This window comes from Falco cherrug, chromosome 4 (genome assembly GCF_023634085.1).
Source record: "Falco cherrug isolate bFalChe1 chromosome 4, bFalChe1.pri, whole genome shotgun sequence".
Lineage (NCBI taxonomy): Eukaryota > Metazoa > Chordata > Aves > Falconiformes > Falconidae > Falco > Falco cherrug.
The window spans coordinates 19,149,252-19,164,860 of NC_073700.1; the positions used below are offsets into that span (position 1 = coordinate 19,149,252).

The 15,609-nt window shown below is 41.7% G+C and overlaps 1 protein-coding gene across 18 annotated transcripts in view; it reads right to left on the bottom strand.

Moving 5' to 3' along the window:
• Nucleotides 1-875: 875 nt before the first annotated feature.
• The window catches only part of FOXP1 (forkhead box P1), a 391,266-nt gene continuing 376,532 nt past the window's right edge, over nucleotides 876-15,609 (bottom strand). For all 18 annotated transcript variants that reach the window (XM_055707728.1, XM_055707722.1, XM_055707725.1 and 15 more), the window contains 3 exons: nucleotides 15,422-15,491; nucleotides 11,583-11,749; nucleotides 876-5,737 (listed from right to left, as the gene is read on the bottom strand). In XM_055707728.1, coding sequence (XP_055563703.1) covers nucleotides 5,593-5,737; nucleotides 11,583-11,749; nucleotides 15,422-15,491 — 382 coding nt within the window. In that variant the 3' untranslated portion in view covers nucleotides 876-5,592. The remainder of the gene's footprint in view (nucleotides 5,738-11,582; nucleotides 11,750-15,421; nucleotides 15,492-15,609) is intronic.

Here is a 15,609-nt window from a genome sequence, read left to right on the forward strand (position 1 = left end):
GTCCCCCCCCCAGGAAAAAAAAAAAAAAAAAAAGTAGTTATCTGGTATAATTTTATGATAGAATATTTTTATAAAATCATTTGTACTAATTTAAGCATTTATCATTATATGCAAAAAGATTTCTTGATGAGAATATTATAGACGGTGCATGTTTTTGACATTAGCATTTTATTTGGATGACTAATCTTGCAGATGTGAAATTTTAATGAATTATTCATGAAAAATCTCTCCTCTGAAATTTCAGTTTGCTGCTAATGCTAGTTATTAAACATTTTATTTTTCTTTATAAAACTTGATGAAGAAAATAAATGTGTGCTTACTCAGAAGAAAAGAAGGTGGGTTTTTCCTTTGAAGTTTTGTCTCGGGTGACAGCGCGGCTTGGGACTTTGCTGCTGGAGGTTTTGTGGGCTGAGGGGCTGAGCCTGCACCCCCCTCCCCGCACATGTGTGGCCATGCCCACCCTGTCCCCCCACAGCCCCCGTCAGGGCACCGCACCGGGGAGGTGCAGGATGAAGCCCCGACCCCCTCCTCTCGCACCTTCCCCGTTGAAGCAGAGTCCCATGAGAAAGCAAATCCCCTCGGCTCCCCGGGGCACCCAAAGGTCGAACTCTGGCGGGTTTCCTTGGAAAAGCAGGTGGATCCTTCCAGCGACAGCGTCCTCCATGCTTCCAGCGCTCCAGCCTCAAATGGCCGCTGGAAGATCTGGATGTGGTTGGGGGAGACCCAAGGAGAGCGACGAGACCGTCCATGGACGTGCTGGGACATGGGTGAGATGCGACCAGCTGCTCCCTGGGTCAGCGCTGGGGCCGGGGGGTGCGACGCGGGAGGCATTGCCGGGGGGTACAAAGCAAAAACTTCGGACATGGCAACTTGCATTACCAGTGTGAACAACCAGCATTTTTATTGCATTTGAGAATGCTATAATGTCAGTAATTAGTACTGACTACACAACATTTTTTATTGTCTGTATCAACAGACATGGAATGATGGAATTACAGTTGATGTAAGGAATGAGTTTCTTTTATGCCTTATCAAAAAAAAAAAAAAAAAAATCTTGTTACTGGCAGCACATACACACAAAGCACCATGCTAACAGTCTGGACTGTACCATTTTCATCAAGGCTTATGGGTAGAAGATACTTTGTTACCTGTTCTGGGCCCATTAAAATGCAGTCGTTAACTGCAAATTCACCTCGCAAGACTAGAATACTAAATGACTTCTGAAACATCTAAAAACTCGCTCCGAGTTCATTAACCAAAGGTACCAAAGGATTTCAAAAGAGTTTAAACACATTTTTTTTTCCATGCTATAACGAACATGAGATTATTGGCAATCTGAAAACTACAATAGTTCAAAATTATTTTAAAAAACTTTATATATATATATTTATGTATGTATATATATAAAATATCTAATGATCTGCAATATTTGTAGAATGAGAATCCCTGCCCCGGTCTCTTCCTGAAGCAGGAGCTCCAGGAGAGGGGAGGTGCAGGACCTGCAGCGGGACTCTTGCGAGTGAGAATCAAAAAAGGTAATATTTTCTGTGGTCACTTATCCTACATAAGCCTTGATTTTTTTCATTTCACTTCTAGTTGAATGCAGAAACCTAACAGGTTTTACATTTACAAACTTTTTTTTTTTTTTGTGGACAAGGAAGGCTTTGACTCTCATTCCTGACAGCGATTTACCTGATACATGGTACTACTTTCATAATGTACGCTTTTCTTTGAGAAAAAAAACATGTAACAAATTGTCTTTACATCTTGGCACCTTGTAAAGTTTTTTTTTTTTTTTATACAAAAGTTCAATAGTTTGACACTCCCCATTATTAATCACTACTTCACTGATAAACTTTGAAAGTGTGACCCTGGAATTCATCATGCAAAATATTTACTGCAGCAGGAGAAAAACATTATTTTTTTTAAACAATTTTTTTTTTCCTTTCAAATATATGAACTTTGTTTAAGACAGCCAGAAAAGGCAGTGGTAAGATAACAGAAGGGGTGGGAAAGTATCAAAAAAACCAGCTTAAACACAAAAACTGTACAAAAATGCTTCGATCAATGATAACAGGAGAGAAAAAAAAAAATCTGTCAACTATGTTACAATTTAAAAGCTGAAAAAAAAAGTCAGGGATTTTCTCCCACATGTCAGCAAATGTCATCCAATATTCTTAAAGCAAGGATAACTAAATAAAATACATGTGCAGCGTATTCTGCAATTCCATTACATACAGTAGTTTTTTTTTTTTTCAAAGCTATTTTTTTAGTATAGTTAATATAAAGCAGTTGCACAAAAAGCAAAAGGTGTTTTGACAAACAGGTCTGCATTTATTCCTTTTGAGGAATGGTATCTAAAAAAAGGACCTTTCCACCTTTTCCTCCCTCCCCACCCTCCCCCCAAAAGACAAAGGCTCACACAGACACAGTGGGATATATATGTACAACATAATAAACCCCTCCCTAAAGAAGCAACTGTATATCCAAAGGGATACAGAATCAGAATTGTAAAAATCATAGTGAAGTTTGCTTGATGTAAAGCCTGAGATTTTCAGTTGGTTCTTCTGCGAGGCTGCAACACCTGCCAGATATGTTAAAATCTAATTTTTTATTTCTTTTTCTCTTTTTTTATTTTTTTTATTTTTGCTACAGTCTTTAGACTAAGCATGCAAGACATACAACTAAGTGCAACTGAGTGAAATGTATTTTTTATTTACTCATTCCCTAACAGTTTGGACTGAGGTATGCGTACTAACAGTTTCTCATGCTGTTATCTTTACTCATGTCTAGCTACACATGCTGAGAATGAACTAATCTACCAGATTTTTATCCCCTTCTGAATACCGAACTAACCAGCAAACCACTCAGTTTAGAAGCACAGGGCTCAATTCTCATGATCCCTATCTGGCTACCGCCGGCACGTCACGAAGCTGCCTGGATATAACTTAAAAAACAAACAAAAAAAGAAAGTTTCAAATGACCACAGACTGCCCTTTTTTTCTTTTTTCTTTTTTTTTTTGTCTTTTGAAACAGAAAGCAGAGTTGAGTTTTATAAAAGTAACTGCCAATAAAATTTCTTGTACCAAAGCTTATGAGTGGACAGGAGTGTTGTTACTTCCTTATGAAAAATGCTGACCAAAACCTAAACTGAGCAAATGTGCCAAGATCAAGCCAAATTCAAGCAGTCATCCTAGCACAGTCCCGAAACAGAAGTGGCACACAATCTGTAGAACCAAAGACCAAAAATTTTTTTTTCTCTTTCAATTCTAGAAATACTATTATGTCGTCCAGTTAAATCGTGGGAGCTTTTCTGTTCTCTTCTGTATTTTATTAAACTGCCTCCTTTATCTGATAGTCTAATTTTCCACGGAATAACTGTGTCTTTGCTTTCTCTAGCTCCCTTCTCATAGCTCCACCAGTAATGCTGATTCCCAGTTTTAGCCTCTAAAGCTCTTCTTGATTCCTCTTTACAGACTTTCGTTTTGGTCACTGTAAAGAATTGCAAATAAAAAGTAACAACTTTGGTTCAGACATCTACTTGGCCTTCTAAATTTTCTAGAATAAAGGAGCAGTTTCCCTCTCAGGTTAGCAATAGCCCACATCTTGTCATTTCCCTCTAAATTCTTCAACCTCCTTTGATCAACAATAAGAGGATATTTGGCTTCATAAGATAAAGCATATAACAGAGAACATAATTTACCTTTGTGTAATATCTTTGGTAATTTTAGGAAAAAAAAGGTACAAAGAAGAATATAAATTAAGCTCTGAAAGGCTTTTTGAAATAATAAAAAAGCTACAGTCCTACATAAATAAATGAGTGATGGAAAAGTGGTTGCAGAATGAAAATGTTTAGGTGTTTGGTGATCGAGGTTTACTGACCTATCGCAACAAATTTTGTATGTCGTGTTTGCTTTGAAGAGCCTTGCCAGTTTTGCCTAACAAGCCCCAGCACAAATTCTCTCCTAAAACTCCTGTCTCCTATGGTGAGGTTTCCATACTGGCTGGTGTAATATCGCGTAACAATCTTAACTGCAGTACTGGATTTGCACAGCTGAAAATTAACACTTTAGCATTAGTGGGGCTCCGTCCTTATTAACTCCCGTAACAAGTTCAATCTGAAATCTAATTTGTATTCAAACAGATTAATGCCACCAAGCAATCCTGAACTGATGTTTAACCGTGAAACATCACCACGTACAATAACAATGTAATGAAGTCATCTTTCCAACCACTATTTGCAAATGCAAATGCAAAAAGAAAAAAAATAAAAAAATTGTCATAATAAATGTATAGGTGCCCATCTCGGTAATCTTCGATATTCCAGAAAGATTTGTTGACCCATTAGAACTCGTGTTAAACAACCGAGAACCTGCCACTGTACTACTATTCATCCCCTAATAAAAGCGAACCCTGTCGGTGCTGCGTAATTTCTTTGTGCTGTTCGATTTTGTGGCATTTGCTAATATTCACCATTGCTGCCAAAACAAAAAAAAAACCCCAAAAAATCAAAAAACCCAAACCAAAAAAGAAATATTAAAAATACTGCTTTGTGGAATGAATCTGTGTTGCTTCCTACAGTGTTTCTATGTTCATCTGTCATTCATTCTCATTCTTGCAGTACTTCGTTCCTCTCTCTCCGTTGGACAACCCTTCCACATGTATCGTGCAGCATTTGGGACCTTTTTTGAAAAACAGTAACAAAAGAAAGGAGACACCGAAATGGAATGTTTTCCATAGCTAAAGAAAACATGGTGGCATCTGAAGGAAACTGGAATGAATGACAGAAAAAACTACAAACAATTCAATGACATTCAGCTTCGTATAATAAAAACACCTATTAACATTCATCACAAAGTACAGAAAACGTTGAAGCCTCTGAGAGGCCCTGGGCCCAGATGAGGCCTGAGGTCAGAACTTAAAATGGTAGAGGAGAAGTGGGGCGGGGGAATAAAAGCAATACATTAAAAAGTTTGGGATATTTTTTTCTTTTAACCCCTCCCCAATATACACGCTCACACGCACACACACATATCCACACACGTGCACACACAGGCCTTCCCCATCCCAAATGGAAGCAAAAAAAAAAAAAAAAAAAAGGAACCAACCAAAAAAACAAAAAAAATGGAGTAAAGGCAGTGATAATCAACATGCAGTACTGTGCAAATATGTTGTCCATTGGAATCCTTAAAATCTGGGCAAAGACTTGATCTGCAGTTCAGGTGTACATGCTCAGTTTGATGTCCTCAAGTGTCCAAAATCGGCAGGACCTGCAGTCCACAGCTGGCTGCTAAATGCAAGTGAATCAGTTTAGCAAATTTACAACACTGATGTTGACTGTAAGAGAGGAAAATCCCAAGTACCAAACAAGTCCATCCAATGCACAGAGTACAAATTCCTTTTTTCAACAAAAAGTAGAAAAATCAAAAATACTCCCAAATGGGATACTTGATGGCACTAAGAGTTAACATATTTCATAGTTGTCAAAGTGGACTGAGAATCCTCCAGACTGTACAATAATGGAGAGATTTCACAGCTAAGTTTGACGTGATCTTCTAATCTTCATTCTCAGGGTAACGATGTCAGACATACTCATTCTATGTCCTCATTTACAGGTTCGTCTTCATAATCTCTGTCGTGATCGAAATCTGGACTGTGGTTGGCTGTTGTCACTAAGGATAGCGGGCCTTCATTTTCATCTGGGTCTAACGGTTCTTCTTTGACATGCACGGGGTGCCTGGGAAAACAAACCCACGGTCAGTCTGCAAGTTGCTCGTTAAAGAACAGTTTTGACAGCCTGGGTGGTTTGGGGAGGACAGCAAGGCGGTTTGGGGGTTCAGACTTGCGTGCCAGGTCTGAGCGCCCCAGGTCACCAGGGAGAAGACCCTCAACTTCTGTGCCGGCCACCAAAGCCAAGTGAAGGTTATGCCGGGCCAGCGGCACTCAACTTCCCCAAGAAAACACTCTGGGAGGAGCACCTCGACAGGGTTTCCATTTCGGGTTCGAGAGAAAACGCTCTCAGCTGACACACTAAGTTACTACAATCCTTGGATAAATAAGCGGAATAAGCACCCGAATGGCAAAGCAGCAGTTTGTCAGCCCGCCGAGCTGGCGGAGGCTGGGCTAATCATTGCTCGCTGTGTGTGCAGCGTCTCTCGTTAACATGCAGAACCTGTGAGACAACTCTCCAGAGGACGACCCCAAGTGAGGTTCTATCATTAATCAACTTCAAGCAAACACAGCAAAGAGACACCATGATACATGCTTTAAACTCCAAATTAATGCATATTTTTACAAACTGTCAATAAGGGAAGAAAAGCCCTGCCAGGAAACACAAACAGAGAGGAAAAGGCTTGCTCAACACAACAATATGATAAGAAAGCACAGTCCTAACGAGAATAATAACACTGTCAGCTGTAAACAAGGCAGAACATGATCCCCAGCTCATGGTGGGCACAAGGATGTACTAAAGAGATGAGATCTGCCAAATTTCTCATTACAGCATAGCACATGAATAACCCGCAGGGGAACGGGGCTTGGTCATTCAAAACGGGTATGATAACAATTGAAAAATGTTGTTCGTAAATCATATTTACACCAAATCCTATACAAATACAAATTACCTTTTTTTTCTCTCTCTTTTTTTTTTTTTTTTTGTTCAGCAGCTTTTGAAATGTAAAATAGCCATGTGAGTCAATAGTGTCTTGTTGGTGGGACTTTATAGGAAAGTAGGATTTTATTGACATTACCAAGTATTAATAATGCGATACAGCAATGGAGACCCTGTTTGCTTCCTAAATAATTGATGTTGTAGGCAATCCCTTAAAATAAAGTGTTAATGAGTTCAAGTCCCTCTCATTGAGTTGATATCCACCTCCTAGAGACTTGTTTTTTCTCCATGCGGGCTGATTTAACCCTTTAACATAGGCTACGTGAAAACACAACCTGAAGCACAAACCTTCACTGTAAAAACTTTTTCTCTTCTTGCGCAGCTTTGCTTTAAAATGAAAGATTTAAATAGCCGCATTTAATTTTGTTTTGTGTGGATAGGAATGGTGATACTCTTTGTACTCCACTGCACTGATGGACAGCAAGAATAAATCAGCAAACAGGGAAAATGTACTTGGTATCCACGTACAGGGCGAAGGTAACCCTGCTTGCGGCAAGTGAACCAGCCGCACCCTTGCAGCGTGCAAAGCTGTACCGCACCCTATTTATTTATTTCGGCTTGAGCCTGGATCAGTTTAGGAAGCACCTAACTTGCTGACTACAGACATTACTAATGTGAGCTGTGAATGCCCTTCAAGTCCCTGCATATTTCAACTTCTTGAGTTGTAAAGTGCTGGATCAATACTTCAGTATTAACTGCACCTTCCAACCCATCTGACAAAGGAACGGTGGGGAGAAGTGACTGCAGTATCCGTGTACACCTTTTCCCTTCAAATTCACTAACAGGTGCTCCCACTAACTGGGAGCAAAGGGGTTCCTCTGCACGTCACATAATTTTTTGCAAAAATTACAAGGAAAGAAACATGGTTCATACAATTTTGACCTAATTATTGAAAAAGAAGGGAAAAAAAAATACTGGGAGGAGACAATTCAAATATCACACATTAAAAATTAGCATAAGCATATAAAGTCTTGTGAGCAGATCATCATCTTAGAGGTGTGCATGTGCTGGCAGCTCATGGCCCTAGCGAACGTGAAACCATGCTGATTATTTGCAACTAGAAAAACTTGTATTATGAATATGCTGTGGGGCCCCTCACATGGTCACTTGGAAGAAAACATGAAATGAAAAACAGAAGGAAAAAGGGGAAAGAGCGGCTACACATAGAGACTGATAAAGCGTGTGCTACTCCACCTTTACAGCAGTGATCTTTTTTACTGCTGTTTTGATTTAAAATTTTGCTTGTTGGCTTTCTGGTTTCAATGCTGCTGCTGGGCTTTTTTTTTTTTTTTTTTTTATAAATCATTATTTTTGAAAACACAGATGGGCAACTCTCAAAGGAGAGAGGAGAACGACATCGCACGCAGCAGTGGTGGCCTTGGTACACGGACGGGAGTTTCCCCAAAGGCTGCCCCATGTCCCACCGCACCCCCACACCAATTTGTGTTCAGCCAGAGGGCAGAAGTGAACAGGTACCAGCAGATAACATAGTACCCTCTGCGCTCACAACCACCCGAAATGCTGTGAAAGCTCGTTCAAAGGTCTTCGAACCTTTCCAAAGCAAACTCTGCCCCTCTTCTGGTTTTGTTATGAAAACAGGTGAAACCAGGTGGTTTTAACTGAGTTCCTCTTTGAGGTTTGGTGTGGTTCCCAGAAGTCAAAAAAACCCAAAACTTCAGGAGTGAACAGCAAAGCAAGCACCAAGTTATGAAAAGGGCTGCTCAACCTCGAGCGAGACAAAGCCAGAGAGGGCCACAAAGCCACAGGGAGGCACAGCCACGCCAGCCTCCGCCAGCAGCTCACGTGTTGCACAAACATCAGACAGCAAGCTTGGCAAGAACTCCATCCCCCAAATTAGGAGGGTTATCTGGGTAATACAGCCCCCCAGGGAGAGATCTGTAAGGAAAACAATGAAAAAAAATTCAACTCCTTGTGTACTCTATCAGTCATAACCACAAAGTGGTGTGTGAGGAGGAAACCTTACTGAATCCGTGCTTTTGCTTAAACATTTCAGAGCAACTGAAATACATAAGCTTAAATAAGCTCAAAGGCAGAGACTTTCATATCTCTCAAGTAAGCCTGAATCTCTATTTACTACCCCACCAAAACCCCAAACTGGGGAAGGAAAACTTCCTTTAAAGAGTGAAGAATTCAGTCTCTTGAATTACAGAAAAGGTGAATGCTGGGTTAGGCAAAAAGAAAAAGCAAAAAAAAGCGGGGGTGGGGTGGTAAAAGAAAAAAAAACACCAAAGGTTTCCCATTCCTGTTTTTATAGTAGCAGAATTTCAGCACATTCCTTTTAAGTAGATGCCTAAGACTCCAGAAGGGGTTAACAATAAATAACCTTGCTGAACACAGATTCCCCTTCTTTTCACATCTGAGTAATTCTTTTGTTTGTCCACTCTGGGAACAGAGGAGTTTTTAATAAAGCTGACTGTTGTTTAAAGCCACTGAGTTCTGGTGGTGCACACAGCATGGAGTAGTTTGCTTTGTGGCTACCTTTGGAGCATATCAGGATGAAAGTGTTATGTCCCCAAGCTGTAATTATGCGACTACTTTCTAGTGTTTCAAAAGGAGGGAGAGAGAAGGGGAAAAAAAAAAAAAAAACGTAGCCATGGTTCAATGTGTCATAAAAAGGAAACAAATGAGTGGTAATAAGACTTCAGCTAAAGTGTTAGACTTCTTAGCTGTCATGTTAACAAGGTCCTTTAAACCTTAAAATGAAGTTTAAAGCTTTATTTCTTCTAATGTACTGAAATTGTTTAAAAAATAATTTGCATTATGACAAGGAAATCTGTTCTGAGAAAAAAATTGAGTATGTCACTAACAAAGCCAGCTTACGGAAAATAAGAGGTTGCACAGCGTCTGGAAACTTGCAGTGATTTTATTTAGTAAACAAGGAAAACCCTGTGACGTGTGAATGGTGTTCTGGCTTTAGATCCCTTCAAACTACTTAGAAACACCATTTTAAGGGGGAAGCTCAGAGGCTGGCATTGGAACATCACCCGGCCACATTTTACTGAAGCAAAAAGAAATGTTCAGCAGAGAACACATATATTATCAATTCTGAGAAAATGAAAACACTCAGGAAACAATCATTTCCATATTACAACAGAAAATTGGATTTTCTGGTGAATAATGAAAATGAGGCATCACTCCCCCCGACCTCCTCTCTCTCCAGCATTTGTTCTGTGCCCCTCACCTTGGTATCAATGTGCTAAGAGACGATTATTAAGTGCAACAAAGGCCACGGCTATTCACAGTTCTGGAAGATGTCCTAGCCTGTTTCAACTCGGTTATTTTTCCCTCCTCGCAGTCTCTTCAAAGACAACAAAACCTTAGGTGAAATGAGAAGTGCATGAACTACACTAGCCTTGAACTTGCAAAAAAATAATTACTTGGATTAACACAACATCATAAACGTTCGTCCCTGTCTGTTAGGCCAGGAGAAACCCCTGGGAGAAGTCTGGTTTCTGGAGAAAAGCCACGTCCCTCCACTCCTCCTTCACGCCGGCCCTACGTGGTCACAGGCAGAGGATAACAAATTGTGACTAAAACTGCCTCAAGATGAATCCGTTTGTGAGAGACGGAAAGTGTGTCATGCAACGCTACTTTGGGAGAGATAATTAATACTGCACAAACAATCACTGGAAAAGCTAAACACATTATTTGAATGTTTTGAAGTAAATGGTAAAAGACAATGTTTAAATTAATTATTAATTAAAAATGAATGTTGTCATCTTTAAAAGATTTTTTTTTTCAAAGCACTTTGTGCAGTGATTTGAAATGCTGCAATATCAAAGTATCCAGAGCCTCAGATTCCTTCATGCCCCCTCCCCTCTGACAACACATTATGCAGGTGGGAAACTTTTTTGCCATTAAATGCTAATTAGTTTCACAACTAATTACTGTCGTGGTATTAGGTTAATGTTTTTCTACTTTTTGATTTAGACTTACTTTTGTAAATCCCTTATTCAAATTACTTTGAAGTAAAAGACTACAAATTAGTTCTCTATTTAATGTGTAATGTGAGCTGTGGCAAGTCAGCCCGTAATTTTACAGCCTGTTTTAAGGAACAGGCAGAAGGCGGTGGTGGCTCGCACAGGTAGCCAGCCGCTCCACAGAGCTTTTAGAGGATGACAAGACTTACACGCTCCAGCTTCCTCACCAGCCGCCAATTACCCAGGATGTAAGTTGAGGGGAGGGGGGAGTTTACGGCTTTGCAAACTCACTCTGTCACCCCATAAATACCAAACACACCCATCGCGGCATCACACCCTTCCTGCCTTACCCTTTCCTGCGCCAGCTCACTGCCTGGGTGCCATTCACGTTGAGCAGGGACAGCGATCCCCCATTACTTCATGTGGTTATATATGCACTCATTATACTGCCGTCTGTTGCTATAATGCTCCTATTAATTTTCCTTTTGATATTTTAAGAGCAATCTATAAATCACGTAGACCTTCACGTGTGCCACCGTTAATGCTTAGCAAGACTGGTGAGCATTGAGTGTTTTTTTTCAGACCCACCAAACAAGCCCATTTCCCAGCTCTGCCCCACTGGCCGTGCTCGTGTGGACCGAAAGAGAGAGAGAAATCACATTTTCTTTCTCCAAGACACACGGTTGCCTATGAGGTTTTGCAAGGTTTAAAGAAGAGAACTGCAAACAAGTTAACAACTTTACAGCTCTTGAGTACTTGTCGGACCAGACTGAGCTGATCAGTTTTATCTGGAAATGGGTAACCAACCCTTTTATGTCCTAATCAACCTAGGCACATCCCCAGATGGAGATGTCTACTCTTGCTGCTCCCTCCATGAACCTTTGGAACCAGCCAGGAAAGTCTCCAGAGTCACACTTTAGCAGACAGTGAGACAAGACCTAGAGCCACGCACATGCCTCTGCCGTACTTACATTGCTTGCATAGGGGAACGTCCTGGACTACTGTCACTCCCGTTACTGTTCGTATGCTCCATTGCACCGTTAAGCTCTTCCCTCATCGCGTTGGCTAAATTGCCTAGAGTGGGATTTCCCATGGAAGCAGTAGTGTATAGAGGTATACTGTTCTCAGCCATTGAAGCCTGCCAAGGACACAAACAAATGTATGAAGAGCCATGACTAACGTTTTTAAAGATTGCACAACGCTCTCACGTATTCCAAAACATTATCCACGTTTACATTATTTGCAATTACCATTTTTTAAAAATATTGTGCTTTCTGATAGGTATTACCCTGATTCCACCAAGGGAAATTTAACATCATTTACATCTGGGTTTAAGCATTCATAGCTGTATTGGCTTTTGAGAGGATGGAGCTTTCCATTCCCTGTTTGGAATTACACCCCCTGGAAAAAATAAAACATCCTTTTCCTATTTTCATTTTGCAAAATTATGTTTGGGGCTTTGGGTTTTACTGTGGCTTAGGTTTGTTTTTTGTTTTTTTTTTTTTAATGAAATGGGGAAAAAAATTAGAACTCGTCCAGCTGATAATTCCTTCCTACTGGAGCACACGGGCACCAAGCAGGAGGGCAGCATTAACAAAGTTTGGATTTCCTTGTGACGTAAGTGTGAAGCTGCAGTTAGCACTAACTGGATCAGCCCCAGTTGCACTGATCTACCTGAGAGCTGAACAAGTCCATGTGAAATTTTTTAAGCCTCAGCAACTCAGCTCTTACCTTAGCTATTACTGATCTGACCATTTTATTTTGATTTTTCTTTGTTCTGAAGAAGTACCATACAGAGGCACGCTGGAGTTAACTTTGTAAATGGAAATCTTTGTAGGAAGAGAATGAACTGTTAAATATTTTCCTTCTGATTCCCACTGTTCTGCCTGCTAATATTTACTGTGTGTCAGCATTAGCTCATATTGACGGCACAGTCCCGTGCCCGGCGCAGCAGCAGTGGGAGCCACAGAAGCCCCAAGCTCCGGAGGAGCCCAGCATTTGACGGGGATGGGATTCACGGCTTTCCAAGGCCACAGAGCCCAGGGACCTGAAGGCCATTTAACCATTTCACCCATCCCAGTCGGATCCGGCTGACATCATCTGCAGCTCTCTGAGCCGTGTCAGCGCTGCAGAGCCACAGGCGCTGGCTCGGCAGCGCTCGACCTGCTCCGGGGGGAGGTCAGCCGGTTGCAGCCTCCGAGCCAGAAAATCCAGCAGGCTCCAGGTCTGCACGATGCAAACCCTGCCCGTGGGAGGGGAATTCTTGCAAACATACTTCCCACTGAACACTCTCACCAGCTCCTAATTCATGGGACAAAACTCCTTGCTTGTTGCTACCCAAGCCAGCGGAATTGTTCCCAGGCAAGCACAGCCATAGACCGGGATTGGGGCAGATGGGATGGGAAGGGAGGGCACGAGCAGCCCTGACTGCAGCATCTTCAGAAGCACGGCCCCTTTTATTGCTCCTTACACTGACCTCTCCATGTGCAGCCCTATGTGTCACACGTGATTACAAAAGCTATTCTAACGGGGAGGATTATTTTTATCTTCTTGATTCAACAACCGGCAAACTCATTGTGATTAGGGGATGCAAAGAATGGTTCACATTTCCTGCACTTGGCCAAATAATGACTCAAGTTCTTCACCCATAGTGGTAACTTGTAATTGCAGTAAAGCAATTTACCGGGGGAGAGGTGGGACACAAGGAGTATCTGCTATAAAGGTAGTAACGGGGAAGGGGGTGTTTTGGGAGCTCCCGGTGACCCCCTGCGAAAAGAGAGCACTGGTGAGAGCCGGAGTCCCCATACCTTCCACACACAGAGCGGGGAGAGAGCTGCTTCTTCTCCCTGGCCACGAGGGAAAACTGATGGAGGAGACGTCAGAGGGGTCTGGGTGAAGGAGAGGGGCAGCTCTGCCACCCCACAGGAAAAGAAAAGCATAGCCTGCCATCCCAGCGGCACACAGCACACCGTGCCGGCCCCCGGCCAGGCAGCCGCTGCGCCCATGGGCATGTGCAAAGGGCTGCTCCTTGCAGCTGCCCGTAAAAGCCAAGAGAACGCTGCTCATTATTAATCACACCAAACGTGGGCACTGGCAGGTAAAGCCGCCTTGTGTTCCAGGAGGAAGGCTGTTCCCAAGCGAGGTCCGAACTGCCCGTGCAGCACCAGCCACCCGCACAGCTTCACCCAAACCCCTCGAGAGCACCCACTGGCATTTTGCCTCCAAAATCCAATGCCGGGGAGAGGAGCGAGGAACCCGCCGGTGTGTTTTCAACCTAAAAGAAGGACCTGTCTCAGAGCAATGAGTATTGTTCACCTCCATTTATTAGAGGGGCCACAGCGGTAGCAAATCTGACCCGCGCTCTTCTCTCCCTCACCTCAGTTCACATGATGCTGGGGGGGTGGTGGTGGGGAGCAGGGGGGCACAAGTACGCGCCACTTCCAGGGAAGTGGGAAATGGAAACAGTTTGGAGGTTATCACGGAAGACAAGAATGGATGGAGATGACGACATTGACACGTGTTTCAGAAATAAAACACGAACAGTTCCATATGATAAGCGTATTAATTGAAATTAGTCACATAGTTAACAATGTGAAGAAATGCAGGATCATTTCATTTTTGCCTTTCAGCCTCATGAATGTAAAATGCACTTGTAATCTTAATACTATTCAAGAGACAAAGCAGTCTTTAAAAATCACACTTCACAAGACTCAAGGGAAAATAAGTTACTAATGAATGGTATTTACAGTTGCTTCATTTAAACATGCTTTCCTTTGCTTTACAGAAGTTACTGCATAAACTCAAATAATTAGTAGAAACGCAGAACATTGCTTTTCTCCTAATAATCTGTTTCTTGCTTCTGAAAAGAGACGTTTGCTAAACCTTCCACAAAAAGTGGCTGCTCAGGCAAATATCCACGGCCACCAGTGAACTTCTCAAGAAGTGACCGGGGTGCAACCGCACAGTGCTGCCTGCCCGATTAACTCACACTATATGGAACAGGCTTGGACCGCACCCCACCCCCCACCCCCCCCCCCCAACACACACACACCAGCCCTGCAAATTCAGGGCACAGTAATAGATGTGTCTCTTTGGTTCATACAGCAAATACTTCTACCTAGGCTTCTGAGACATACTCAGGCATTTGTAGAGAGAGGGAAAAGAATGCCAACCTGATATACAGCACATGAGTAAGGGCTGGAGACACACACACTTCTAGGCTGCAAGTTACTAACTGTGCACTGACACTTTGTATTTCTACATTGTAAAAAAACCAGAATTTTTGTCTTATAGTTACAGTACAGTTTAATAAAAATGATCTTTTTTTTCCATAAGAATTGCAACGTTTATTTTTTACCAACAATAAGAAGATATGCAAAAATAGCCCTTAAAAGAAAAGGGGGAAAAATGATCTGCTTTCTCTTTAAACCCATGAACAATAGAAGGTCACGTGCCGCAGTATCCTATCATTCAGCACATTAATAGCTGTGCTAGAGTAATTACACTTGTGGTATTTTTGCCTCAAGTGAAATTCTGAAATAAGAGGATGGAAATTATGATACTGCTGATAAATATTAATAAGTGAACTTTTAATTTTTTTGCCACAATATTCAAAATGCTAAGCATCTAGCTAATGCTGAAGCAGCCTGATATGTGTTTGCCTCCAGGGACTATGATGCTTTATGCACTTAAGAAAAAAGTTTAACGGAATTAAAATTTAATATCTAATTAGAGCAAGGCTAATATATTTTGAAATGAGTGGGGAAGACACACGCCTCTGTTGCATATTTGCTACAGTCATTAATCTTACCTGTAAAGCAGCATTGAGAGGTGTGCAGTAGGTGTGGCTGGTCTGTATGTTTTTAATAAGAGAAGGGTTACTGCATAAGAAAAACATAAAAAGGAGAGTTAAATGCAACCAACTTCTGTACGAGCATTTCAAGCATGTAATGCTTCCTCTCACACCAGAACACTAGAGCTGAGACTGTTTTTCCACAC